The following is a 27,075-nucleotide window of genomic DNA, read 5'->3' as shown; positions in this document are numbered from 1 at the left end:
CGTTTGCATGTCCAATCATGTAAGTTAGGTCACGTGTCTGTAAGATTACTGTACTGTAAGATTAAAAATGTTTTCTTTATTTTTTGTGTCTGTTTGTTTTTTATGTATTATTTGTGTGAAAAGTATTATAAACCTATTACAGTACAGTACTATGTAGCCGATTATGTTAGTTGGGTACCTAGGCTAACTTTGTTGGACTTATGAACAAATTGGACTTACGAACGTGCTCTTGGAACAGAATTCGTTTGTATGTAGGGGACTTACTGTATCTTGCACTCGTGTCTAAAATCACTTGAACATCAGTGTGGGATTGTTAAGGGAACTACTGACTGAAACTGCCCACCCTGGCCAGGCACAGTAGTAACCACTTGCCTGAGTTATCTTACAATAGGAGGTCCTGGTAAGAAACACGGAACTAACAAGCTACCAGCAACCGGTCAAAAGGAGAGAGGAGACTCCAGTCCATATGTCCTATCAACCTCCCTTCTGGATTCCAGTGAGAAGGATTCTTCCTTTTCACTGAAATCCATCTTGGCTGAGCGATGTGTGTGCCACTAGGAAGGACCCCGAGTCAGAGTGATTGGCCAGAGATAACCTGGAAACTAACCCCATCACCATAAAACCTGAGACTGTGAACCATGTGGCAGAGCAGTTCTACTGGGTTCCCTTACCCTGCTGCTGTGCACCTGGGTGCCCCTTCCCAATAGTCTCTTGCTTTGTCAGCACGTGTGTCTCCTTGGACAATTCATTTCTGAGTGTGAGACAAGAGCCCTCCCTCGGGCCCTGGAAGGGGTCCCCCTTCCTGCAACAGGTTTGTATCTGGACTCTTAGTTCTATACCATTGCTCTATATGTCTTTCCTTATACCAGTACCACACAGTTTTGATTACTGTGGCTTTGTAGTAAATTTTGAGATTAGCAAGTGTGACGCCTCCGACTTTCTTCTTCAAGATATTTTGGCTATTCTGGGTCCTTTGCATTTCCTTATGAATTTGAGGATCAGCTTATCCACTGAGTTCTTTTTTTTTCTCTTTGTTTTGATATTTGGCTTTTTTTTTTTTTTTTTAAAGAGTACCTCCCATCATTCTGCGATCAACTTTTTTTTTTTTTTTTTTTTTTAATTATTTTTTGGCTGTGTTGGGTCTTCGTTTCTGTGCAAGGGCTTTCTCTAGTTGTGGCAAGTGGGGGCCACTCTTCATCGCGGTGCGCGGGCCTCTCACTATCGCGGCCTCTCTTGTTGCGGAGCACAGGCTCCAGACGCGCAGGCTCAGTAGCTGTGGCTCACGGGCCCAGTTGCTCCGAGGCATGTGGGATCTTCCCAGACCAGGGCTCAAACCCGTGTTCCCTGCATTGGCAGGCAGATTCTCAACCGCTGCGCCACCAGGGAAGCCCCTGATATTTGGCTTTTATGTCTGAGTCTCTCCTCAGTTGTATATGTTTAAGTGTGCTAGGACCCAAATGAGGGAAGGTAAGTGGGGATGGGGTAACCTCTCATAGTTCATGATATAGACTTTCTCTTATCTCCCTGGATCAGTATGGTGCCTTATCCCTACTCTCAACCATGCCTTAAGTTCTCAGGTCTGATTTAACCTATCCAGAGATTAAAATTTAACTCTCTGTTTGGGATTAAGGAGGGATGAGTGCCTAGCTGAAGTGGGTGGGGACTGGAGTCTGGGACTCTTTTCCATGCAGGTTTTTACCAGCCCTCCTGTTTTTAACCCCACTTCCCCCATCGCAGGCAGTTAGATTTCAGTTTCAACTCACTTGCCACTTTCCAAAATGTTGCTGCCATCTCTGTTGTTTCCTTTTCCATTCTTTTTTAGTGGGTTTACGTTCTTTGTGTTTCTTTCCTGACATTTTGATGGGGTTTGAGAAGGGAGCAGAGATAAATATAGGTGTTTAATCTGTCATGTTCATTGAGAGCCCCTGAAAGACTCTCTGTGGGAAAAGTTGGCATCAAGGAAGGTGGTGCAATACTTAGTCTCCTTGGAACCACTCCTGGAACAGCTCCTCCAGTGTATTCTGTTCCTAGAGTTACATGTCACCCCACTTTCTCTTTTTCTTTTTTTTTTTGGCTGAGTCGGGTCTTAGTGGCGGCAAGCGGGATCTTTTGTTGCAGTGCGCCAGCTCTTCCTTTGCGGCACGCAGGCCTCTCTCTAGTTGTGGCATGCGGGCTCCAGAGTGCATGGGCTCAGTAATTGTGGCATGCAGGCTCTCTTGTTGTGGCACGTGGGCTCAGTAGTTGTGGCATGCGGGCTCTGTAGTTGTGGCGTGCGGGTTCCAGAGTATGTGGGCTCTGTAGTTGCGGCGCAAGGGCTCAGTAGTTGTGGTACGTGGGCTCATTTGCCCTGCGGCATGTGAGATCTCAGTTCCCTGACCAGGGATTGAAGCTGCATCCATTGCATTGGAAGGCGGATTCTTAACCACTGGACCACCAGGAAGTCCCCCCCACTTTTTCATTTGCAATTTTGGGACATAATTTTAGTTTAACCTTGAGCATTCTGATAGAGGTAAAGTCCTACTTTCAGTGCAGTCAAATTAGTTGAAGCCTCAACTGATTCAGTAACACTGATCCAGTGGTTCTCGCCCCAACTTCACTTTGGAATCATTTGGGTAGCTTTTAAATAACACAGCTGTCCCCGGCCCACTCCAGACCAATCGAATGAGAATCTCTGAGGTTAGGGTTTGGTTGTCAGTGGGATTTTTTTTGTTTCGTTTAGTTTTTATTGCTCTCCAGGTATTCAAATGTGTAGAAAGAATTGAGGACCACTGCTCCAAGGCATTTCATAGTTGATTAAGGATGATTTTACCTAACAGGATACATTCAGTTGCATTTTTTTTTCTTAATTAAAAATTTTTTTTATTTTTGGCTGCACCGTGTGGCTATGGGATCCAAGCCATGCCCCCTGCAGTGAAAGCACAGAGTCCTAACCTCTGGACTGCCAGGGAATTCTCCAGGTGCATCTCTTATCACTATCCTCCTCCTCCTCTTTCACTGCCCTCCAGCCGCGCTGGCCCCCTTTCGTTCCTTACACTTTCAAGACATGCAACCATCTCAAGAGCTTTTGCTCTTGCCCTTTTATCTGCCTGGAATGTTCTAACGCAGATATCCTCAGTTCCCTCCTTCTCCTGTGTCAGATCTTTGCTCAGAAGTCACCTTCTCAGTGAGACTTGCCTTGTCCACAACGTTTAACATTTCTACATCCAACCCCCTCCCAAATTCCTGTGTTCTTTCACTGCATGGTTTTTCCCCATACCTCTCGTCACCTCTCTAGTTCTCTTGTTTGTTCCCTATTTGGCATCCGCTTCCCACATATGCCCTTCCCCTAAGTATCAATCTTTTACTGTATAAAGAAGCCAGTGGTTGGAGCTTCATTTATTCCTTCTGCCATGCTCTTTTCTTTGTGTAGATAGAAGTTTCTGACCTTTATCATTTTCCTTCTTTCTAAGGAACTTCTTTTCAACATTTCTTGCAGGGCACGTTTTTGTTTGAGAAAGTCTTTTTTTCTCCTTCACTTTAAAGGGTAACTTCATTGGATACAAAATTCTAGGTTGGTGGGTTTTTTCTTTTTTCTTTTAAAAAATATTTATTTATTTATTTGGCTGCACCGGGTCTTAGTTGCGGCACTCGGGATCTTCATTGCGGCATGCAGGATCTTTGGTTGTGGCATGTAGGATCTTTAGTTGCAGCATGCATGCGGGATCTAGTTTCCTGACCAGGGATCGAACCCAGGCCTCCTGCATTGGGAGAATGGAGTCTTTACCACTGGACCACCAGGGAAGTCCTGGGTGTTTTCTTTTAACACTTTAAATATTTCACTGCACTCTCTCCTTGCTTCTTTTTTAAGTTTATTTTTTGATTTTTGTATTCATCCTGCTTGATGTTCTGTGAGCTTCCTGGATCTATTATTTGGTGTTATGTTGTTAATTTTGGGAAATTGTTGACCATATTACTTCAGATATTTCTTTTGCTCTGTTCTCTCTTCTGATATTCCAGTCATGTGTATTTTGTACCTTTTGAAATTGTCCCACAGTTCTTGGCAGTTCTGTATTTTCTTTTTCTTTTTTTTTTTAATTCTTTTTTTCTCTTTGCATTTTATTTTGGGACGTTTCTGTTAATATATTTTCAAGCTTACTGATTCTTTCCTCAGCCACATCCAGTCTACTCATGGGCCCATCAAGGCATACTTCATTTTTGTTACCATGTTCTGCATTTTCTTTTGATTCTTTCTTAGAGTTTCCATGTCTCTGCTTACATTACCCATCTGTTTTTATATGTTGTCTACTTTTTCCATTAGAGCCCTTAACATATTAATCATAGTTATTTAAAGTTCCCTGTCTGATAATTCCAAAATCTGTCATATTTGAGTCTAATTCTGATGCTTGCTTTGTCTCTTCACACTATTTTTTCTTACCTTTTAGCATAATTTATAATTTCTAATTGAAAGCCAGGCAGGATGTATTAGGTAATAGGAACTGAGGTGAATAGGCCTTTGTCTAGTTGGGAGTTTTGTGTAATCTGGCTAGGAGTTGGCTTGTGTTTAATGACTGATGTAATTGTAGGTACCAGAGGCCACAAATTATGCTAGTATCCTTGTTTTTGTCTCCCCTGTAATCTCTGGTCTTCCCTAAGAACTCTTTCTTAAATAGAGTATACACCTTTTAGCTCTTTCAGCTGTAATCCACTGTTATTTTATTGGACCCTTGATATGGTGGCAGAGTGTGGGGGAGGGAAAGCATTTTATAATTTTATGATTAAATCTCAGTCTTTTAGTGGGTCTCTGTCCCTGGGCTGTGACCTTTACAAGTGTTTATTAACTGTTTTCCTTTCTCAGTGTAATAAGAAGTCTAGAGGGGGCCTCAGGGAAATTTCCTCCCCCCCAGTTGGCATAAGGCCTGGTAGAGCCTTTTTCCTGGAGTGAAGGCTGCTGTTACGAGAACACTCTGGGCATATATCACAATGGTTACTTTTCCCATTCCCCTGCCAGAGCCAGGATCATTCTTGGCTCTTTATCCGGAGAATCTTGTAGGGTAGGAATTTTTTTTAATGTTTTATTCATTGATGTATCACTAGCACCCAAAACAGTAAATGGTACAGAATAAATGCTCAATACGTATTGAATGACTGAATAAATACTGTTTTACATAGATGTGGGAAAATTTCTCAGACCTAAAATGATAATAATAAACTGATGGCATTTCTCTGAGTGACTAGTTAGTCCCCAATCTAGTGTTTGTCTATTTGCTTAGTGTTTGTGTCTCTCTAACCTAAAACCCTAAGATAGGATTGTTGTAGAGCAGTTGTTCTCAAGAGGTTTTGACTACAATCTTTAGTAAGACATATACATATTTTATATCATGACCCAGTATACATGAAGATGTAAATGTACATTTATCTGAACAAACTTTTTATGAAATAATACTTTCCTTTATGTATGGTGTACTTCAGTATTTTCTACTCTTTTATTTTATATTTTATTTTAAAAAGTGCTTGTCGAGATTTACATAGAGGTTAAGTTCAGAGGATAATTTTTTTTTTTTTTTTTCAAGAAATTTGGGTGGATCTACCACACTTAGTTCTGGCTTCCCCCTTTTTCTCCTGATAAATCCATGACTTCCTTGAATAATGAAATTCACTGTGCATCTATAACCTTTGGTGATGTTTTAAACATGTTCTCTCTCCTCCCCCTGCCTGCCCCAGGCTTCTGCTAACTCACTTTTTTTGGAAATGATTTGAATGCAAATACTTCTCATCACTATTAGCAGGGGAAAAAATTACTTGTGTGCATGTACAGAGTCATCTATTTGTGCTGCTGAGACAGGTATAGAGTAAAATCTGGGTCTCAGGTTTCATAAGCTTCCTAAAGTGACTAGTAGGAGTTTGGACCTCATGCCCTGTCCAATATGGGGCCCTGAGACAGAAATTGTAGGTACTTTGGGGTACTTTCCCTTCAACAGTAATGGTTATTTGTCTTTATACATGGATTGCAAAGGTTCAATTCAAGATACCTACCTTGGGGCTTCCCTGGTGGCGCAGTGGTTAAGAATCCGCCTGCCAAACTTCCCTGGTGGTGCAGCGGTTAAGAATCTGCCTGCCAATGCAGGGGACACGGGTTCGAGCCCTGGTCCAGGAAGATTCCACATGCCGTGGAACAGCTAAGCCCGTGTGCCACAACTACTGAGCCTGTGAGCCACAACTACTGAGCCCGTGGGCCACAACTACTGAAACCCACGCTCCTAGAGCCCGTGCTCTGCAACAAGAGAAGACACCACAATGAGAAGCCCGCGCACCACAACAAAAGAGTAGCCCCCACTCGCCACAACTAGAGAAAGCCCGTGCGCAACAATGAAGACCCAACGCAGCCAAAAAAATAATAAATTAAATAAATAAATTTATTTAGAAAAAAGAAAAGAAAAGATACCTACCTTGTAGTGTCAGGGTAGTATCTTGCTAATGGATCTGGAGACAAAGCCCTGCATAAATAACGTGGGCTATTGTTAGTAAACAGTGGCCTGTAATTATGAAAGACATGGGAGGAAGAAAACATGGTAGTCGTATCTACTCTATTTCTACTGCTTTCCCTGTTGGTTTTGTTCTGAGCCGCCTTTGGAATTTATCTGATTGATTTTGTTTTGGAACCACGAAGTATAGATCGAAAGGTTTGGTCTTTCTGCCATGTAACAGGCCATGTGAGGGCTTTGCGTTTCATTCTCCAGAATTCTCTCTAGTTCAGAGCAAAGGCTAAAAACAGCTAAAGCTCAGGGAGAACAAGCTAGTTTAAAAACTATCCTTAGTCGAGTTGCTACTACCCTTAGAATGAGTCCCAGTAGATGTAAAGATTTTTAAATTGTTTTCTTTTTAAAGTCTATAAATAATGGATTTCCAGCTTTTAGTGCTTTAACCTCTGTTACTAAAAGCCCCGAGGCTTAATTTACAATCATTAATCTTTCCTTCATTACTCAAGATATCATCTTTTTATCCCCTTTAAAATTATTGTTAAATTATGAAAAAGATCAAACATATGAAGTGGTTCAGAGAATAAGATAACAAACAGTCATAAAAACCACCATCTGGATTTAATGAATAGTAGCATTTTGCCGTATTTGCTTCAGAACTTCTTCCTTTAAAACGTGAAATGTTGCAGATACAGTCGAAGTTCCCTTGGTCTCTCTGTTCACTCCAGTTCCCCTGTTCCCTCTTCCGCTACCCTAGAGGTAACTTCTGTCCTGAACTTGGTGTGGTTCCTTCCCATCCATGCTTCTATACTTTTATACCATTCATGTGTGTCCACAACAGTAGATACAATTGTTTTGTGAAAGTTCAAGTGTATACCAATGGCATTGCCCTACGCTTAGGCTATCACTTGCTTTTTTTTTTTTTTAGGTCTAGTATTATAGTTTGGGGTTTGTACATATAGGTTGAATTCATACATTTCAAGAACTATATAGCATCCCATTTTATAACTATTTCACAATTTATTCATTCCCTCATTGATGGACATTTAGGTTATTTATAAATTTTTGCTGTTATAAACATTGCCATGATGAACATTTTGAACATGGTTTCTTCTGCATTTGTTGGAAGATTTTCCCCTGGCAAATAGCTAGGAGTGGAATCCTGGGAAGTACAATATATGCATCTTTATTGGCAAATAGCTAGGAGTGGAATCCTGGGAAGTACAATATATGCGTCTTTAACTTCTCGGTAGTTGCCAGGTACCATCTAACTTGCACTGCTTCCAGAAGCCTGTGAGGCTTCTCAGCAACACTGTTGTCAGACTTCTGAGCTCTTGCTAATCTGATGGGTAAAAGAGTTGATATGTTTATTGCTTTACCAAAAAAACTTTAAGGGAGTCAAAACATTATCCTTTTGAATTTCAGAAAGTTGATGCTCCTCTTCATTCATTCAGTAAATATGGAGTTCTTACTAGGAGCCAGGCACTATTCCAGATAGTAGGCTACAGGGCTAAGAGGGGGACACACATCTCAGCCCTCATGGAGCTTACATTCTAGAGGAGGGAGACAATAAATACAAGAAATCAATACACTATGAACCGTGTCAGTGATAAATGCTAAGGCGGAAAGGTAAGCTAGGGGAGGATGGGTACAGTGTGTGTGGAGAGGTGGGGTTGACAGGGCGGTCAGGGAAGGCCCCTTAAGAAAGCAACATTTGAGATAATGCCTGAAGGCAGTGAAGGAATAAGCTGTATATGTGGACAATTGGGAAAAGAGCATTCTAGACAGAGGGGTAGAAGTCTGATGGGGGAACATGGCTGGCATGTTCAAGCAACGGCGAGGAAGCCCATGGGGAAGGTAGGGAGAGGGGAAAGAAATGGGAGGCAAGGTCAGAGAGGTGTGTGGTAGTGTATCACGCCGACCCTCCAAGGTCATTACAAGGACTTTGAGGTAGATGGGAAGCCACTGGATGGCTTCCAGCTTTTGAATAGCACAGTGATATGACCTGATTACATATTAAAAGACAGGACTCTTGCTGAACTAGAAATTCAATTGAAGGGGGCAGAGGGCAGAAGCAGGAAAAACAATAACCCAGCTAAGAGATGGTGGTGTTTGGAGCAAGGCAGTGACAGTGGAGATGGAGAGAAATGTTTGAGCTTGGAAATATTTTTTTAAAAAATTTTTTAAAAATTAATTAATTAATTTATTTATTTATGGCTGTGTTGGGTCTTCGTTTCTGCGCGAGGGCTCTCTCCAGTTGCGGCAAGTGGGGGCCACTCCTCATCGCTTTGCGCGGGCCTCTCACTATCGCGGCCTTTCCCGCTGCAGAGCACAGGCTCCAGACGCGCAGGCCCAGCAACTGTGGCTCACGGGCCCAGTTGCTCCGCGGCACGCGGGATCTTCCCAGACCAGGGCTCGAACCCGTGTCCCCTGCATTGGCAGGCAGATGAGCTTGGAAATATTTTAAAGGTAGAATCAATAGGATTTATTGATGGGTTGAATGTGGGGTGTGAGAGGGAAAGGGGAAGCACGAATAAGCCCCAGAATTTTGGCCTGAGCCACTGGATGGAAGGAGTTGTCATTAACTGAGATGCGGAACAGGATTGAGGGCGAGTATCAGAAGCTCAGTATTGTCAGTGTGCAAAGAGGACCTGAGGTTCAAGGGTGAGGTTCGTACTGGACACACCCATTTGGGATTGTCCACAAATAGATAGTATTTAAAGCCATGAGACGGGTTGAGATAACCAAGGGGAGACGTGCAAGGCCTGAGCTATGGGACACTCGGGTAGTTAGAGGTTCGGGAGCAGAGAAGGAGCAAACAAAGGAGGCTGAGGAAAAGCAGCCTGAGAGGCAGGAAGAGAATCAGGCAGGTGTGGTGTCCTGGAAGCCAAGAGGAGAAAGCATTTCGAGGAAGAAAGAGTCATCTACCCATTGTGTCAGGTGCTGCCAATAGGTCATCTAAGACAAGGATTGAGAATTCACTCTTGGATTTAATACCATGGAGGTCTGGTCTCTAGAAGTCTTGATAAGAATAGTTGTAGTATTGTATTCTTATATGTTACCCATAACATTTCAGAAGTTTCCACTGCTACTTTATATGTAAGTAAAATGCCTGTTACGGACTAGTCCAGAAAAAAACTGGTCCCTTAAATTTTTTTTGGACTGGAAATCTCATAAATAAGGCAAATGGTTTTGTTTTGTTTTGGCTAAAATCTCGAAGCATAGAATTCTTTGACTTCAGCTGTGGAAAATGTCAAAATCAGTGTGACTTAGCAGTAGCTACATTTAATTCTCATACAAATGGCTTCCATTCTTAGAGTAATATGGTACCTTCATAACCACATTTTGAGTCTGAACTGCTCTTCAGAATAGGGAGTTAGGAGAGACATCAGATACAAATAGAATGAAAGAAGGTATAAATGATGTTGAATAGAACAGGAATTTCATACTGTTTTTACAGCAGCTGTTCTCAGGTGTGGTCCTCAGGCCCCTGGTGGCCCCTCGAGAGTTTTAGGGTTTTGCAGGATCAAAACTATTTTCATGATAACTTTGCCTTTTTCACTGTGACACATGCACTCATGGTGCAAAAGCAAAGGTCAGTGAAACTGTTGGTGCCATAGCACGAATCAGGGCACTACCACTGGCCTGGGCTGCTGTCATTGTGTTCCTCACCACGGCCCGCTCAGTAAAAAGGAAAGAAAGCCAGTTTCACTTAAGAATGTGCTTGACGAAGCAGTAAAAATTACCGGTTGGGGCTTCCCTGGTGGCGCAGTGGTTGAGAATCTGCCTGCTAATGCAGGGGACATGGGTTCGAGCCCTGGTCTGGGAAGATCCCACATACCACGGAGCAGCTAGGCCCATGAGCCACAACTACTGAGCCTGCGCATCTGGAGCCTGTGCTCCGCAACAAGAGAGGCCGCGATAGTGAGAGGCCTGCGCACCGCGATGAAGAGTGGCCCCCGCTTGCCGCAACTAGAGAAAGCCCTCGCACAGAAACGAAGACCCAAAACAGCCAAAAATAAATAAATAAATTAATTAATTAAAAAAAAAATTACCGGTTGTATTGTCTTTACTCATGTGCATGCATGTCTTTTTAATATTCTATGTGATGAAAATGGGAAATACGCCTAAAGCACTTCTCCTGCATACTGAAGTATAATTGTTGTGTTGAGAAAAAGCACTTGTATGACTGTTTGAATTAAAAGCTGTATTATATAGTTGCTTTTTTCATGAAATACCATTTTTACTTTAAAAAAAAAATCAACAGATAAACTAGCGTTAATAGATTTGGGCGTTTGGCAGACATTTTCCTGAAGTTGAATGAAGTAAGCCTGTCACTTCAAGGAAAACAACTGACAGTGCTTGTTGCCAATGATAAAATATGAGTTTTTTTAAGTGAAAATTAGAATTTTGGAACACTTCCATCTACCACAAACAGCTTGACAGCTTCCCAATACTCAAAAACTTGTCTGATGAGATCAGTGGTGACATTCACAAATGTGATATTTTGGATAGGGTATAATGAAATGTGTCAACATTTGGAATATCTATAGAACTCAGTGAACCAAATATTTTCTAAATGACAAATGACGATGTTACACAATTATGTATGAGTAAAAGAGCCACTCAAAATGCAAGATAGACTTCTGCTTCTAGCCAAGATGGAGTGACGGGGATGCCTTATGGCTAATGAGGTCCATCAAAAATTATTTCATGTGCTTTGTTGGCCAGGTCCGTGTGCACATGCAGGTGATAGCAGGGTAGTCGACTGGATGAATGTTGGGCTTTGGAATCAGAAGATGTAGATTGAATCCTGGTCTGTCATTTCCTTGGCCAATAAGCACATTTACTGGTATACCTTCTTGGAGAAACTTTTATTAAAATCTGTCCATTTAAAAAATTGGTTTAATATTACTTAAAAATTTTTTTTAAATGTTTAAAAATTTTATTTATTTATTTTTTGGCCACACCGTGAGGCATTTGGGATCTTAGTTCCCCGACCAGGGATTGAACCCGTGCCCCCTGCAGTGGAAGTTCGGAGTCTTAACCATTGGACTGCCAGGAAGGTCCCTACTTTTTAAAAAATTGTTGAACTGTGACTTTCTTTTTGGAGATATTATTTTAGGCTCTCTCTCCTTAAAAGGTTGATGTAGCAGTGCTGTGTCCTTAGTCCATCCAAGTCCTACCCAGATTCAGTAGTCATTACGAGACAGACACCACTCTGCCTGAAGCAGCATGGCTGCAGTTGCTTGGATGTTTATATTTTCTTTTTTTTAAAGATAAATTTATTTAATTTATTTATTTATTTTTGGCTGTGTTGGGTCTTTGTTGCTGCGCGTGGGCTTTCTCTAGTTGCGGTGAAGGGGGCTACTCTTTGTTGCTGTGCGTGTGCTTCTCATTGCGGTGGCTTCTTTTGTAGAGGAGCACGGGCTCTAGGTGCGCGGGCTTTGGTAGTTGTGGCACGCAGGCTCAGTAGTTGTGGCGCATGGGCTTATTAGTTGCTCTGTGGCATGTGGGATCTTCCCAGACCAGGGCTCGAACCCGTGTCCCCTGCATTGGCAGGTGGATTCTTAACCACTGCACCACCAGGGAAGTCCTGGATGTTTATATTTTCTTGCTTCTATCTCTTTAAACTCAGATATTAAAATTGGGTTCAGTTCCTCCGTCTCTTATCAGATATCCTCTAAACCTGCTGCTTTGTTTGTCTTTCAGTTTCCTGGTGATGACATGGCATCTGCCAGCTCCAGCCGGGCAGGGGTGGCCCTGCCTTTTGAGAAGTCTCAGCTTATTCTGAAAGGTGAGTGGCACTGTATCAAGTTTGTCATTTCAGGTCCAGCCCCATCTTTGGGAAAGAGGTGGAATTATACCACACCTTGGCTTACGAGCATAACTATTCATTCTTATAGGGTTGTCATATTATAGCTGGAGTTCTTTGAAGAGGAGGGGGAAAAAAAGGAACTTTTGGAAAGAATTATATAAAATGGCAAATCCTTCCTTCCCCAGGGCTCTCTTCTATCTACGCTCATTCCCTTGGTGAGCTCATCCGAACCTTATCACTTTAAATGCCACCAATAGTAAGATCACTGCCACATTAGTATCTCCAGCCTGGCCTTGTCTCTGAACTCCAGATTTGTATATCCAATAGCCCACTTGGCATCTCCACTTGAAGGCTTAGTAAACGTCTAAAATGTGACATGCCTGGAACTGACCTGATTTTGTTTTTTGTTTTTTTTCCTCAATATCCTGTATTCAGCAAATCTGGTTTTGTCTACATTCAAAATGTGGGCAGCGTTCAGCCACTTCTCACCACCCCTACTGACCCACCAGCTGGCATCATCTCTGCCCTAGATTAAGGCGGTAGCCTCCTAACCTGGCTTCATACTTCTGCCCTTTGCCCTGCTTCATTCTGTTGATCACACAGCAGCCAATGGTCTTGTTACAGTGTAAGCCAACTCTTGTCACTCCTCTGCTCAAACACATCAGGACTGTCTATCTCACTCTGCGTACAAGCTGAAGATCCCACCTGATACGACCCCTTCCATTTCTCATTTCCTGTTCCACATTTACTCCTCTCTGGCTAGATGCACAGGTCCACATGGACCTCCCTTGCTATTCATTGCCTCTACGAGGTACACTCCCACCCCTGGGCCTTTGCACTTGCTGTTCCCGCTGAGTGAAATGCTCTTTTGGCTGAGTTATCTACCTGGTTTGCTTCCTTACTTTCTGCAGGTTTTTACCCCAAAGTCACTCTCTTCAACGAGACCTTCCCTGATTCCCCCATCTAAAGACTCCCTACCCTGATTCCCTCATGTCTCTCCCCTTCACCACTTTATCTTTTTCTTCTCAGCCCCTGTCACTATTTAATGTTTGACCTATTGGAATCTATTTCATTTATTCACTGTCTCTTTCCGTAGAATGTAAGCCCCACGAGAACAGGGGTTTTTGTCTGTTTTGGTTACTGTTGATGCCCCAAAGCCTAGAACAGTGCCTGACACATAGTGAGGCCTCAGTAAATATCACACGGATGAAAGCCTGCTGCTCCAGTAGCTTTAGGAGGAGGAGTCACGGGACCACAAGATGCTCGGGGAGAGAGGAGTGGCATTCAGTATCTGGGCTCAGGCCTCTCAACGTGATCATTGGGAGGCAAAATTGTATCTTTGGTCCAAATTTTAAAATTATTGTTTTAAAAATGGAAATGTTATTCATTTATTTAATGCACTTACATAGTTTACAATTCTTTCCGTTCCTCCAGCTCCCCAGTTCCCTCGCCTGGAGGGTACCTATTGTTATCAATGAGTGCTCCTTTCCCCACATCATCTTTTTTTTTTTTTTTTTAAGCCTACAGCACCCAGTATTGCCAAGCGGTCTCCCATCCAAGTACTACCCAGGCCCAACCCTGCTTAGCTTCCGAGTTCAGGGGCATTCAGGGTGGTATGACTGTAGTCCCCATACCTTTACCAACATGATATGTTGTCAGATTTTTTTTTTTTTTTATCTTTGCCAGTCTGGTTGGTTAAAAAAAAAAAAATTGTGTTCTCAGCATAGTTTTACTTCTCATTAAATGATGTGATGTTTAGTGTCTTATCATATGTTTAAGTAAATTTGTATTTCCTTTTCTGTGGGTTGCCTGTGTCTATTCTTTGCCTGTTTCTTATTGAGTTATTGATTTTTTTTATAGTCTTCATACATTTTAATTACTTTTCTTGGTGTCTCATGGCTGCTCCAGCCCTTTTGAGAAGGGAGAAGGATTAGAGTGAACTGATAGGGTTTTGAACTTGAGACTACAGCCTTTACTGCCTTATCTAATAATTAGCAGGGCTAGGTCAGAACAGAAGCCTGCCCATGGAAACTGGTGATATCCTGAGGTCCCTGTTTTGGGACCATGTTATTCAGGAACACGCTCTGACTTCTAAAGGTTTCTCTCTTGCCTTTCCCCAATGTGTATTTTCTCACTAGTGTGGAGAGAGCTAACTTGACAATACAGGTGCACCTCATTATATATGCACTTAAGCTATAGGGAGTTGATAATACCATCCAGGAGAATGGTGGGGGAGAAAGAGAAGGAGAGAAACAACCATTTAAACAGTGTGGGTGGGGCTTCCCTGGTGGCACAGTGGTTGAGAATCTGCCTGCTAATGCGGAGGACACGGGTTCGAGCCCTGGTCTGGGAGGATCCCACATGCCGCGGAGCGGCTGGGCCCGTGGGCCACAATTGCTGAGCATGCGCGTCTGGAGCCTGTGCTCCGCAACAAGAGAGGCCGCCATAGTGAGAGGTCCGCCCACCGCGATGAAGAGTGGCCCCCACTTGCCTCAGCTGGAGAGAGCCCTCGCGCAGAAACGAAGACCCAACACAATAATAAATAAATAAATAAATAAATTTAAAAAAAAACGGTGTTATTTAAAAAACAAACAAACAAAAACAGTGTGGGTGGTTCTTCCTCCTGTGCATTTCGTGGATAGAGCCTCTGGTGTAATTTGGGAGCTGTTGCTATGCTGTCCCCTCTCTCTGCCTCAGTTCCCCTTTGCCTCTTATAGTGCAGTCCTAGAGATTTATTTTTTTATTTTTTATCTTTAAAAATTTTTATTGGAGTATAGTTGATTTAGTGTTGTGTTAGTTTCAGGTGTATGGTAAAGTGAATCAGTTACACATATACATATATCCACTCTTCTTAAGATTCTTTTCCCACATAGGTCATTAAGGAGTATTGAGTAGAATTCCCTGTGCTGTACACAGTAGGTCCTTATTAGTTATCTATTTTATTATTTTTTAAATTAATTAATTTAATTAATTTATTTATTTTGGCTGCGTCGGGTCTTTGTTGCTGCGCGCGGGCCTTCTCTAGTTGCGGCGAGCGGGGGCTACTCTTCGTTGCGGTGCGCAGGCTTCTCATTGCAGTGCCTTCTCTTGTTGGGGAGCATGGGCTCTAGGCGCGAGGGCTTCAGTAGTTGTGGCTCGCCGGCTCTAGAGCGCAGGCTCAGTAGTTGTGGCGCACGGGCTTAGTTGCTCCGCGGCATGTGGGATCTTCTCGGACCAGGGCTCGAACCCGTGTCCCCTGCATTGGCAGGCGGATTCTTAACCACTGCGCCTCCAGGGGAGCCCTGGTTATCTATTTTATATATGGTAATAGTGTGTATATGTCAATCCCAATCTCCCAATTTATCCCTCTCCCCTAGTCCTAGAGTTTTTACAATACACTTTTTAAATACACTAAGGTCCTCAAACGCAAGCCAACTATTTTATCTGATATTTAACTGAAGGAACACTGAAAACACAGCACAGCAAAGCAAAAAACTGGCTGTTTGGAACCTATAGAAAGATAATATGCCACACTCTATTCTGTTACCTTCCTAAGAGCTTTTCATGGGTATAATTTTGGAAATATGTGATTTTTTTGCCTTATTTGTTGACTTTAAAAGCTAAATCCTATGTGAAGATGTGACTCCATGTATAAGAAACTGGCATTTATATTTTATCAAATAGTAAATAAACTTTCTAGGTAAACTTGAGACCTTTATTTTGGCTTGTCTTTTAAGAACAAGAAACATTGAAAATATCACTCCACTTATTAATTATAAATTACTGAGGGGAGAATGTATCTTTACAGTGGAGTGACCTGGCAAACCCCACATTAACCATGGTATCAAAATTAGTATCCCCAATAGGAGGATGGCCTGGTGTGTACAGTAAGAAGTATGCAACCTAACTTGTGTAGTTAGTATTCTTGACAAAAATGTTCACTGTAAATCTAACCATGAGGAAACAATCAGAAAAATGCAGGATTTAGCATTCTATAAGACAGCTGGTGGAAGTCTTTAAAAATCATTGTCATGGAAAAAGAAGGAAGTGCATTCTAGGTGTTAAAAGATTAAGGAGACAGCAGCTGAGTACAGTTTGTTCATCTTGATTGGATCCTGGGTTGGGAGAAAAACAGCTATAAAAATATGTTTGGGGGACTTCCCTGGTGGTGCAGTGGTTAAGGATCTGCGCTCCCAATGCAGAGGGCACGGATTCGATCCCTGGTCAGGGAACTAGATCCCACATGCATGTCACAGTTAAGAGTTGGCATGCCACAACTAAGAAGCCTGCGTGCCACAACTACAGAGCTGGAGAGCCGCAACTAAATCCTGGCACAACCAAATAAATAAATAAATATTAAAAAAAAAAAGTTGGGAACAACTGGGAAAATTTGAATATGGAATGGATATCAAATGATGGAAGGAGTGACTATACATTTTTTTTTAGGTATAATAATGGTGGTGTGGTGGGTGGAAGGATGCCCTTATTGTTAGGAACTGCATTCTGAAAGTAATCAGGGCTGATCTGTCATGATGTCTCCAACTTACTTTTTTTTTTTAAACACAGACGTCGTATATATATCTGGGTCCTGTGCTATCCAATAGGGTAGCAAGTATAGCCACATAGAACTATTTACATTAAAATTAAATAAAATTTAAAGCTCCAGTCCTCAGTCTCACTAGCCATATTTCAAGTGCTTTATAGCCACATGTATCTCATGGCAATGTATTGGACAGCACTGGTGTAGAACATTTTTATTATTGCGGAAGTTCCCTGGGTAATATTGATGATAGACGCTGAGAGAGAGACAGAAAAGCATATGTGGCAAAATGATAGCAGTTAGTAAATAATGTGCAATTATTTATTCTATTCTTTCAATTTTTATGTAAATTGGAAACTTCACAAAAAACTACTAACTGCACCATGTGATCTTAGATTCAGTCCAGGACTAGAAAAAAATCTTTTCTCTTTTGCTATAATGGACATTGATAGGGTAATTGGCAAAATTTGAATAAGGTCTGTACCTTAGGTAATAGTATTAAAGAATGTTGAATTTCCCAGTGTTGATAATTATACTATGGTAATGTTAGAAAATGTCTTAGTTCTTAGAAAAGACACACTGAAGTATTTAGGGAGAGAAAAAGAGAGTAATAAAGCAAGTAGCATAGAAAGTTAATATTTGGTGACTTCGGGTGAAGGGTTTTTTTAAATGAAATTATTTTATTTATTTATTTATTTATTTATTTATTTGGCTGCGTTGGGTCTTCGTTGTGGCATGTGGGATCTTTCGTTGTGGCACGTGGGCTTCTCTCTAGTTGTGTCGTGTGGGTTTTCTGTCTCTAATTGAGGCACGTGGGCTCAGTAGTTGTGGCGCATGGGCTTAGTTGCCCCATGGCATTTGGGATCTTAGTTCCCTGACCAGGGATTGAACCCGTGTCCCCTGAATTGGAAGGGGGATTCTTTACCACTGGACCACCAGGGAAGTCCCCGGTGAAGGGTTTATAAGAATTCTTTGTATTAGTCTTGCAACTTTTCTAAATGTCTGAAATTATATCAAAAAATTCTTTTTAAAAAGTAGATACTAAAAAAACAAGGACCAAAAAGGAAACATGATGGAAGAGTTCAAAGAATCGGCCTGGGAGCTGGGAGACTTGGTTCCAGGCTTAGCACTGCCTTTGACTAGCTCCGTGATTTTGGATATGTCTCACCTCCCTGGATCTTAGTTGGCCCAACTATTAAATAAAGGGTTTGAACTTGTTGATTTCAAAGAAACTGTCTAGCTCAAAATGGTAGGACTCTATAACTAGTCCCTATTTTTTATCTATATTTTTACATTTAAGGGTCTGCCTGCAGAGCTGTTCTCACACCACCAGGTGGCCTCAGTTAACCTTGGTCTATGTGTGTAGTATTTTCATTTTCCCACTCTGGGCCACATTTCCCAGCTCTACGACCTTTTTTCCTAGTACCAACCCTTGTTGCTTCTTAATCTTCACGACAGCTTTTGTTGCTGTTTTTCCTTGACTTTCTCTCTAGTGTTCTTTTGGTCCTGGAGAAGACACGTATTGCTAAAAAACAATCAGGGGTGGCTTTGCCCTTTGCCAAGTTGTGGACCCTTATAGGACTGTCATCCCTCAGAAGGGTCTAGGAGGGAGAGGTTTGCTAACTCTTGATGGGAACTCAGGTTCAAGCAGTCTTGTCATCATGGGTAAGGAACGGCAGTTATATGCTCTGATTTAGGGCATAGGATAGAAACCATCCAGATGGGTTTTGTCCTAGTGATCCGGAGTTTCCACCATGGCTGATAAATGCTACAAAAGGAGCTTGTCTAGCATCCAGCCCTGGGCGTATGCTTGCTTAGTTGGTGCTGAGCCCCTGGCTTGCTGGTGCCGTGTAAGCATCAGAAATGCTGCCACATGAAGGAAATGAACAGAAGAGGAAATGCAGATGGTTAACAAGAACATGGAAAAACTATTCAATCTGGCTAGTAATTGAAGAAAAGCATTAGAACAAATAAGCAAAGTCTGGAAATGGCATATAGCATGGTGTGGAGTCAGGCTGCCGGGTGCACATTGCGGTTCGAAGCTCCCTGGATGTGTAGCCTGCGGCAATGACCTAGCTTCCCCAAGCTTGTTTCCTCATGGGTGAAATGGAGTGACGATGTATTTCTTGCCTCATTGTAAGGATTCAGTTAGATAATGTGTGCATAGTATAGTATCTGTAATAAGTGCTCATTAACTCTTAGCTATTATCTTTATACTATTTTTTTTTTTTTACCTACATGATTTGCAAAGGGTGAAAAAAACATAGTACTCAGTGCTATGCAGTGTTTGGTGAAATGGATATATTCCTATAGTGCTGATAGGTGTCTACATGGGTTTAGAAAGGAACTGAGCAGTTTTAAGAACTTTAAAAAATGTTCATATCCTTTGGAAGAATACTCAGAAATGCATGCAAATACTATATACGTTTGTGGTCATTTTCCCCGAGCCAAAAGTTGGAAGCAATTTATTCAACAATGAAAGAATAGTTGACTAAATTATGGTGTATGCTTGTAATGGGCTTATGTTGCAGCTTTTTAAAATGGATTTTGGGGGGAGAGGAATTTTTAAAGAATTGGAGACATAAAAGATGAAAGTCTAGAAAGTCTGTATTTACCAACATCTTAATGATAATTATTCCAGTGTTTTCGGGTTAGGAGTGATTTTTTTTCTTATGCTTCTTTTCTTATGCTATTTTTATATCCTCACATTAAAAAAGAAGTCTTTTTAGAATGAGGAAAAGACAAAATTTCTTTTTTAAAAGAAACAACAAAAAAGAGGGAGAACATCTGCCACAGGGGGGCAGCTGGGAGCCCTCTGACTCATCCTTGACTTCTTCTGTCTTTCCTGTCCAGTGGTGTCAGCAAAGCCCAAGGTGCATAGTCGTCAACCTCGAATTAACTCGTTTGTGGAAGTGGCAGTGGATGGACTCCCCAGTGAGACGAAGAAGACTGGGAAGCGAATTGGGAGCTCGGAGCTTCTCTGGAACGAGATCATCATTTTGTAAGAGAAAACCCCTTCTCTCCGAATGCAGCCCCCCGGGGGGAATAGAGGAAGGGGTTGTGGGAGATCCAGGTTCCCTGTAGCCGCCTCTAGTCCTTCCGTCTTTGGTACCCGAGGCACCTTCTCTTCAGGTGTTTCTACATCATTGAGCTCACAGAGTGTTCATTGTTAGCTGGATGGTTACAGGGTCAGCTCTGGGGGGGAAAGGGTATATGTGAGTGTCTTCCTCTTTGGGGTTCTCCCCACCTTCAAGATGTCAGCAGTGTAGTTTCTCTGTTTTCTTCTAAGTTACAGGAGTGACTGATCTGCTTGGGTATGATGAATCAAGTATTTGTTTTCCAGGAATGTCACGGCCCAGAGTCATTTAGATTTGAAGGTCTGGAGCTGCCACACCTTGAGAAATGAACTGCTAGGCACCGCCTCTGTCAACCTCTCCAATGTCCTGAAGAACAATGGGGGCAAAAGTATGTACAAGGAAGGGGTACCTGACGTCATTCATTTGTGGGGGTGGGGAAAAGAATGTGAAGGCGTGGATGTCTCTCACATGGTGGCTAAACCTGCTGATGCAGTTTCCTCCAGGACCAGAGGCTGCGGTTACTGTACTCCCTGTGGATGTGGTCCGTGGAGTTCTAGGAAGGCTGAGAGCTACTCTCTGCCTCTATTGCAGAACTCAGCCCCTTGGTCCAGGGCCCCTAGTGGTGGGATGCACTGATGTCTCCCCCTTGATCCTTCCTCAGGGATGCATACTTTCCCTCTGCCCCTCTTTTCCTGATCCTGGTGTGTGACATGTAGAATCAAACTGGCAAATGCCTCCAGCCTAAATCATTACTTTCCTAGTCTGATCCCTCAAACACAACAAAGGAGCTTCGTCTGTGGGTGGGTGTGTACATGTGTGCCTGCCTGTCTGCGTGGAATGGTGTTACAAATGGTGCCCTGTGCTTAGAAGGCGCTCGATAAACATTTCCTGGATGTTGGAATGCAGTGGAAGCTCTATCATGATTATTCAGCATGCCTTGGCTGCACGGAAATCTAAATCCTCACGTCTGTTTATTGCTGTTTGTGGTCAGTGGAGTAACTCGTGGCTGAGGTATCTGGATCCTCCCTCATAAAGCCTCTATTCAGAGCAGTACCAGATGTGGCGAGGGAATGCCACAGAAAGAAAGGCTCCTTCTTTTCTTGACGTGTGCTATCTAGCAAATATTTTCTGAACGTGGATTTAGTTTAAGAGAGATGTCTGGGTGGGGAGCCCTGAGTCCCAGGGAGGGTGCTGCTTGATTCAAGGGTCTTTTCTTTCTGAGCCTGTCCTTTCTGATGGGCCTCTTGAGTGGTGTGTGAGGCTCCCCCGGTCTTTTCCTTTCTGCTGGGCACGCACTGATGTGGTGAACCCACTCTGGACTCGGGAATCGTCTGAAATGAGGATCTGCCTCTATTGTAATTCTGCAGGGAACACCCCGCTGCTCTGTCTTCTGAGTCGGTCTTTATTTTCCCAAATGCTAGCCTGCCTTTTATAATTTGATTCTCAAGGAGGATTATATTTACTGTGTCATTTGGAAATAGACTTGTGGGCATTCCCACATTAGGGCCTGCAACCGACATGAGTGTCCTTTTCTCTCCTTTTTCATTTGTTCAGTTGGCATACTTTTGCTTTCAATTACAAAAGTAATTGTTGAAAAATTGGGGATCACACAAAAGCACACAGACACACAAAGAAAATAAAATTCTCCTGGAAGCACAGTACCTAGTGATAATTATTGTTAACATTTTGATATATGCCTTTCTGAGCTTTTTTTCCCTGTGTGCAGTGTATTAATATTTAAGACATCAGTGAAACAAAATTGAGATCATACATGAACTTATTTTGCAACATGCATTTTTCTCTTTAAAATGTATTACTATATCTTTATTTTTAATTGTGATAAAAAAAACACATAACGTAAAACTTACCGTCTTAGCCATTTTTAAATGTACAGTGCAGTGGCATTAAGTACATTGACAGGATTCTGCAGCCATCACCTCCATCCGTCTCCAGGACTTGTTCATCTTGCAAACGCAAACTCTGTACCCATTAAACAGTAACTCCCTCCCTTCTCTCAACTCACACCATTCAACTCTCCGTCCCTGTGAATCTGCTTACTCTAGGTACTCCATACGAGTGGCGTCATACAGTATTTACCCTTTTGTGTCTAGCTTCTTTCACTCAGCATAATGTCCTTAAGCCTCTTTCACGTGGTACATATCAGAATCACCTTTTTTTTCTTTCTTTTTAAATTTCATTTTATTTTATTTTGGCCACACTGCACGGCTTGTGGGATCTTAGTTACCTGACCAGGGATTGAACCCGGGCCCTTGGCAGGGAAAGCGTGGAGTCCTAACCGCAGGACCACCAGGGAATTCCCGGAATCCCCTTTTAAAAAATATTTATTTATTTATGGCTGCGTTGGGTCTTTGTTGCTGTGCGCGGGCTTCTTATTGCGGTGGCTTCTCTTGTTGCAGAGCACGGGCTGTAGGCGCGCGGGCTTCAGTAATTGTGGCACGTGGGCTCTAGAGCGCAGGCTCAGTAGTTGTGGTGCACGGGCTGAGTTGCCCCGCGGCATGTGGGATCTTACCGGACCAGGGCTCGAACCCGTGTCTCCTGCATTGGCAGGTGGATTCTTAACCACTGCCACCAGGGAAGTCCCCGGAATTACCTTTTTAATGCCGAATAATATTCCATTGTATGCCGCATTTTGTTGATCCATTCATCCATCCAAGGACATTGGTGAACATGGGTGTCCAAATATCTCTTCAAGTCCCTGCTTTCAATTCTTTTGGATAATATATTCAGAAGTAGAATAGCTGCATCACATGGTAATTCTATTTTAATTTTTTGAGGAACCGCCATACTGTTTTCCATAGCTGTTGTACCATAAAATATTTAATTGTTCCTCAAAAGTCAGTTTTTGATGACTGTCTGGTAGTAGTCTTATCAGATGGCTGTGTGAAAATTTAAGGTTGAACATTTGGGTAGTTTTCAGTATTTCACAGTCACAAATAATGCTATTTTGATAAACTTATAAGTTTACAAATCTTTGTACCAATTGTTAAAAATTTGTGTTAAATTATTGAACATAGACTTGCTGGATTTAAACATTTTTCAAGGTTTTGGACACATATTGCCAGATTACCCTCCAGAAAAGTTCTACCCATTTATCCTTCCATCAGCTGTAGCCAAGATGGCTGGTTTCTATTGCACTTTGGCATTTATTGGATTTATTTGTAAAAAAAAAAAAAAAATATATATATATATATATATATATAAAAGTATATATATATATTTTTAGCCTATTTTATAATTAACATTTTGCCAGATTTGCTTTATCTATTTCTTTTTGGTTGCAGTATTTAAAGTAAATTACAGGTGTTTCAACATTTTACCCTAGATTCTTCAGCATGCATCTCATTAAAAAAGGACTTTTTTTACATAATTACTGTACCATTATCATACCTGGCAATATTTACATGAATTCCTCATTATCACCTAATACCCAGTTCGTATTCGATTTCACCATCTATCTCAAAGTGTTGTTTTACAGTTGGTTTGCCCCAACCTGGATTTGGGCAAGGTCCCCTCATTGCATTTGGTGGTTATGTCTTTGAAGTCCCCCCACCTCCACTCTACCTTTTTTAAAGCTGTAATTTACTCAAGGAGACTGAATGTTTTTAAAGTGTGTTTATTGCCTTATTAATGTCCTTTGCTCATTTTTATACTGAAATGTGCATTTTTCTCTTTTGGTTTTGAGAGAGCTCTTTATATGTTAAGGCTGTTATTCTTTGTCTTGTAATTTGTGTTTTCCCAGTTTTTCATTTGCATTTTAATTTATCAGGCTTTTTTTTTTTCCTTTTTCCATACAGATGTTTTAAACTTTCTGTAGTCAAGTCTGTTACCTTTTATAGTTTCAGCCTTTTCTTTTACGTTTTGGAAGACTTCCCTTTATTCTGAGATCAGGTAGATGATCACCTCTATTTTCCCCTAGTTCACTGTGATTTTATTTTTTTAATTTAATTCTTCATCCAAATGAATTTATTTTTGTGTACAGTGTGAGTAGGGATCTAATTTAATTTTTCGTAAATAGTTAACCGATTACTTTAGCACTACTTATTAAATAACCTATCTATATCCCCAGTGATCTGAGTTGCTACCTTAAGCATATATTAAAAACATATGTATATTTGTGCCTGTTTGGGGACTTTCCATTCATTGTTGTTTTTTATCAGCCTTTTCAAATCACTCTGTCTTAGCTAGTATAACATAACATTTTGTTATGTTTTTAATATCTGACAGTTCAAGTTTCTCTTCTTTTCAAAATCTTCCTGCCTCTTTTCTTTGCATGGATGACACCATCACATGAATTTTAAATTATTTTGTCAGGTTCTCCCCTCTTCCTATTCTCCTACCCCTAATCCCTTGAGATTTTTGTTGGAATCTATCATATGTAAAGTTTCTTTATGGAGAATTTTCATACCAGGAACATGGAATGTCTCTAAATTCACTCAAATCATTTTGAAGTTATCTTCAGATAGATTCTTTTAGTTTTTAAAGAAGCTTTGATATTATTTTCAGTGGGATCTTTTTCTATTATGTCTTCTAACTTAGTGTTGTTGGTATATGATTATTAGTTTCTGTATTTTCTTTTATATAATCAGTCACTTGCTGAATTCTTAGTATAGGTTTTCAGCAGTTTCTTTTGGATTTTCTTGGTAGACGTTTATGTGGTTTCTAAGATCGATAATTTTGATCATCTTAGGAGATAATTTTACTTCTTTTTCTTTGTTAGTTGCTTTGTATACAACTTCCTGTTTTAGTGGTGATGGAGTGGGCATTCTCCCCTAATAACCAAGCTTATAGTGACTTCTTTAGGTGTCAGGCTGGGTATTAGTTGGTAACCTGTCTTCTTGATTTACTAATCATTGTTGTCTTTTTAAAAAAATCCGGATAAGGGTTGAATTTTGAGCAAATAGCTTTTATTTTATCTTTAAAAAAAAATTTATTTATTTGGCTGTGTTGGGTCTTAGTTGTGGCACGCGAGATCTTTTAGTTGCAGCATGCAGCAAATAGCTTTTAAGCAACCATTGGGATAATTATATGATGTTTCTCCTTTCAATGTATTATATTAATTTCCTTGTAGTAACAACCTTAGAATTTCTAGAATATACCTAATTGCTCATGGTAGATTATTCCTGGAAAATTTTTTTAGAATTACTTGTTCATATTTTATTTGGGGGTTTTCCATCTAATTCATAAGTGACATTTGTTTGTAGTTTTGTACTATTTTTGTCAGCTTTGGAATCAAGGCTAAGCTAATTTTATAAAGTAAATTGAAGTGCTTTCCAACTTCAGGAATAAACTCTATAACATGGGAATTATCTGTTCCATGAGTGCAGGAAAGAGCTCACGCATAAAACCAACTAGGTCTGGCAGCTTTCTCTGAAATAATTCTTTGATGACTTTTTCAGTTTTTTCCCCATAATTATTGGTTTGTTCAGCTTTTCTGATTTATCTTGTGTCAATTTTGTTAATTCATATTTTCTGAGAAAACTGTTTCATGAGATATTCAAATTATTAATATAAAGATTTGAGATAACATTCTCATTTTTTAAAATGTTTTTAATTTTTCTCACTTAAAAATGTTGGTATTTGTGTGTCTTTTCCCCATTTTTTTTCTTGACTGGCATAAACATTTTTGTTTTAACTTTTGGCTTTTGATTTATTTTTCACAGGACAACTACTTGGACTTATTTATCAATTATACCATGTTTTCTAATGTTAATTTCTATTTTTAACTTTGTTAACCTTTTTCATCTTTTTGCTTTATTTATTTATTCAATAGTCAGTCATTTATAGCTTTTTGAGTTGAAAGCTTAGTGCATTTATTTTTGTCCTCTCTTATTTAATAATAAAAACATTCTTGCTTTAAATTTGTCTTTGATTTTTACCCCACTTGGTATTCAAATTTTTTTCTGTTAAAGAAAAGTGCACAAATCTTAAGTGAGACAGCTCAATGAATATTTACATGTGTTCACATCTGTATAATCACCACTCAGATCAAGAGATAGAACATTCCCAGAAGCCCAGAAATTTCCCCATGTCCCTTGCTTGCCCTGCCCTGAGATAACAACTATTCTGAATTTTATCACTATTGATCACTATTGATTAGTTTTGCCTATTCTTGAATTTTATATCAGTGAAATCAGTATGTTTTCCCGTGCCTGGCTCTTCATTTTATCTGTGAAATTCATCTGGGCTTTTGCATGTAATGAGAGTTTGTTTTTTTTACTGGGGTATGGTATCCTATTGTATGAATATACCACAATTTATTTGTCTCATCTCCTGTTGGTAGACATTTGGGTTAGTTCCAGTTTTTAGCCATCATGAGAAAACTGCTGTGAACATTCTTATACATGTATTTTGGAAGACACAGACATGCACTTCTGTTAAATCTATCTATCTATGTGTCTATCTATCTATATCTATCTTGGGGACTTGTTTCATAGGGTGGATGTATGTTTAGCTTTAGTAGAGACTGTCTGGTAGAGAACCAATTTGCCATCCCCTACATTATGCTGTGTTCTGCTCCTTTTTTGTAATTGCTCTTGTGATTTTCTCTTTGAGCCCAGAGTGATTCAGGAGGATGTTTCCTATGGCTCCCAGGGGCTGTGTTGCTTGTGGCAGTGGCTGCAGCTTCTGGTGCTCTTGCTGACACCAGCCTTAGCACTTTGAGTGTGTGGCTGGGTTGAGTAGTGAGGCACATCAGATCCGAATCTGATGGAAAATTTGGGCAGTGGGCTGCTTTTTCTTAGAAAAACAAATCTAGGATGACAATATAGATAATATTCTGGCTGTGTTTCCTAAAGCCTTCTGTATAGAGCAAGGCTGTTTCTGATGATTGCAAATCTGTCATGTAGAAAAGTGGTTAAGAACATGTAGACTCTGGAGTCGGGCTCCCGGGGTTTGAATCCTGATTCTACCAACTTTGTACATCAGACACTTAACTTCTCAGTGCTTCTGTTTCCTTGTCTGTAAAATATTGTTTTGAGATTAAGTGAGCTAACAACAGTATGTGACACATGTTCGTACTATAGTAGTAGTAGTAGTAGTAATGGTAGTTATTATTCTGTCTCCTCTGATACTTTCCTTCCCAAAGATTGGGAGGTACAAGTCCCAGAGATGGACAGCAGAGACCCAGTTTCCTGATATGGGACCTCCTTGCCTAAATGGGAGGCAGCCCTGAGGGTGTTCCAAGAG

The 27,075-nt window shown here is 40.9% G+C and overlaps 1 protein-coding gene and 1 pseudogene across 2 annotated transcripts in view; one reads left to right on the top strand and one right to left on the bottom strand.

Annotated features, from left to right (window-relative positions):
• Positions 1-27,075, top strand: part of WWP2 (WW domain containing E3 ubiquitin protein ligase 2) — a 149,470-nt gene that overhangs the window by 13,216 nt on the left and 109,179 nt on the right. For both annotated transcript variants that reach the window (XM_057534400.1, XM_057534399.1), the window contains exons 2-4: positions 12,168-12,252; positions 19,646-19,793; positions 20,136-20,257. In XM_057534400.1, the coding sequence (XP_057390383.1) occupies positions 12,183-12,252; positions 19,646-19,793; positions 20,136-20,257 (340 nt within the window). In that variant the 5' untranslated portion in view covers positions 12,168-12,182. The remainder of the gene's footprint in view (positions 1-12,167; positions 12,253-19,645; positions 19,794-20,135; positions 20,258-27,075) is intronic.
• Positions 13,792-13,900, bottom strand: LOC114235988 (5S ribosomal RNA; annotated as a pseudogene).

This window comes from Balaenoptera acutorostrata, chromosome 19 (assembly GCF_949987535.1).
Source record: "Balaenoptera acutorostrata chromosome 19, mBalAcu1.1, whole genome shotgun sequence".
In the NCBI taxonomy this organism is placed as follows: Eukaryota; Metazoa; Chordata; class Mammalia; order Artiodactyla; family Balaenopteridae; genus Balaenoptera; species Balaenoptera acutorostrata.
Note: the sequence above shows the minus strand (reverse complement) of the source record. Positions and strands in the feature narration are given on the sequence as shown.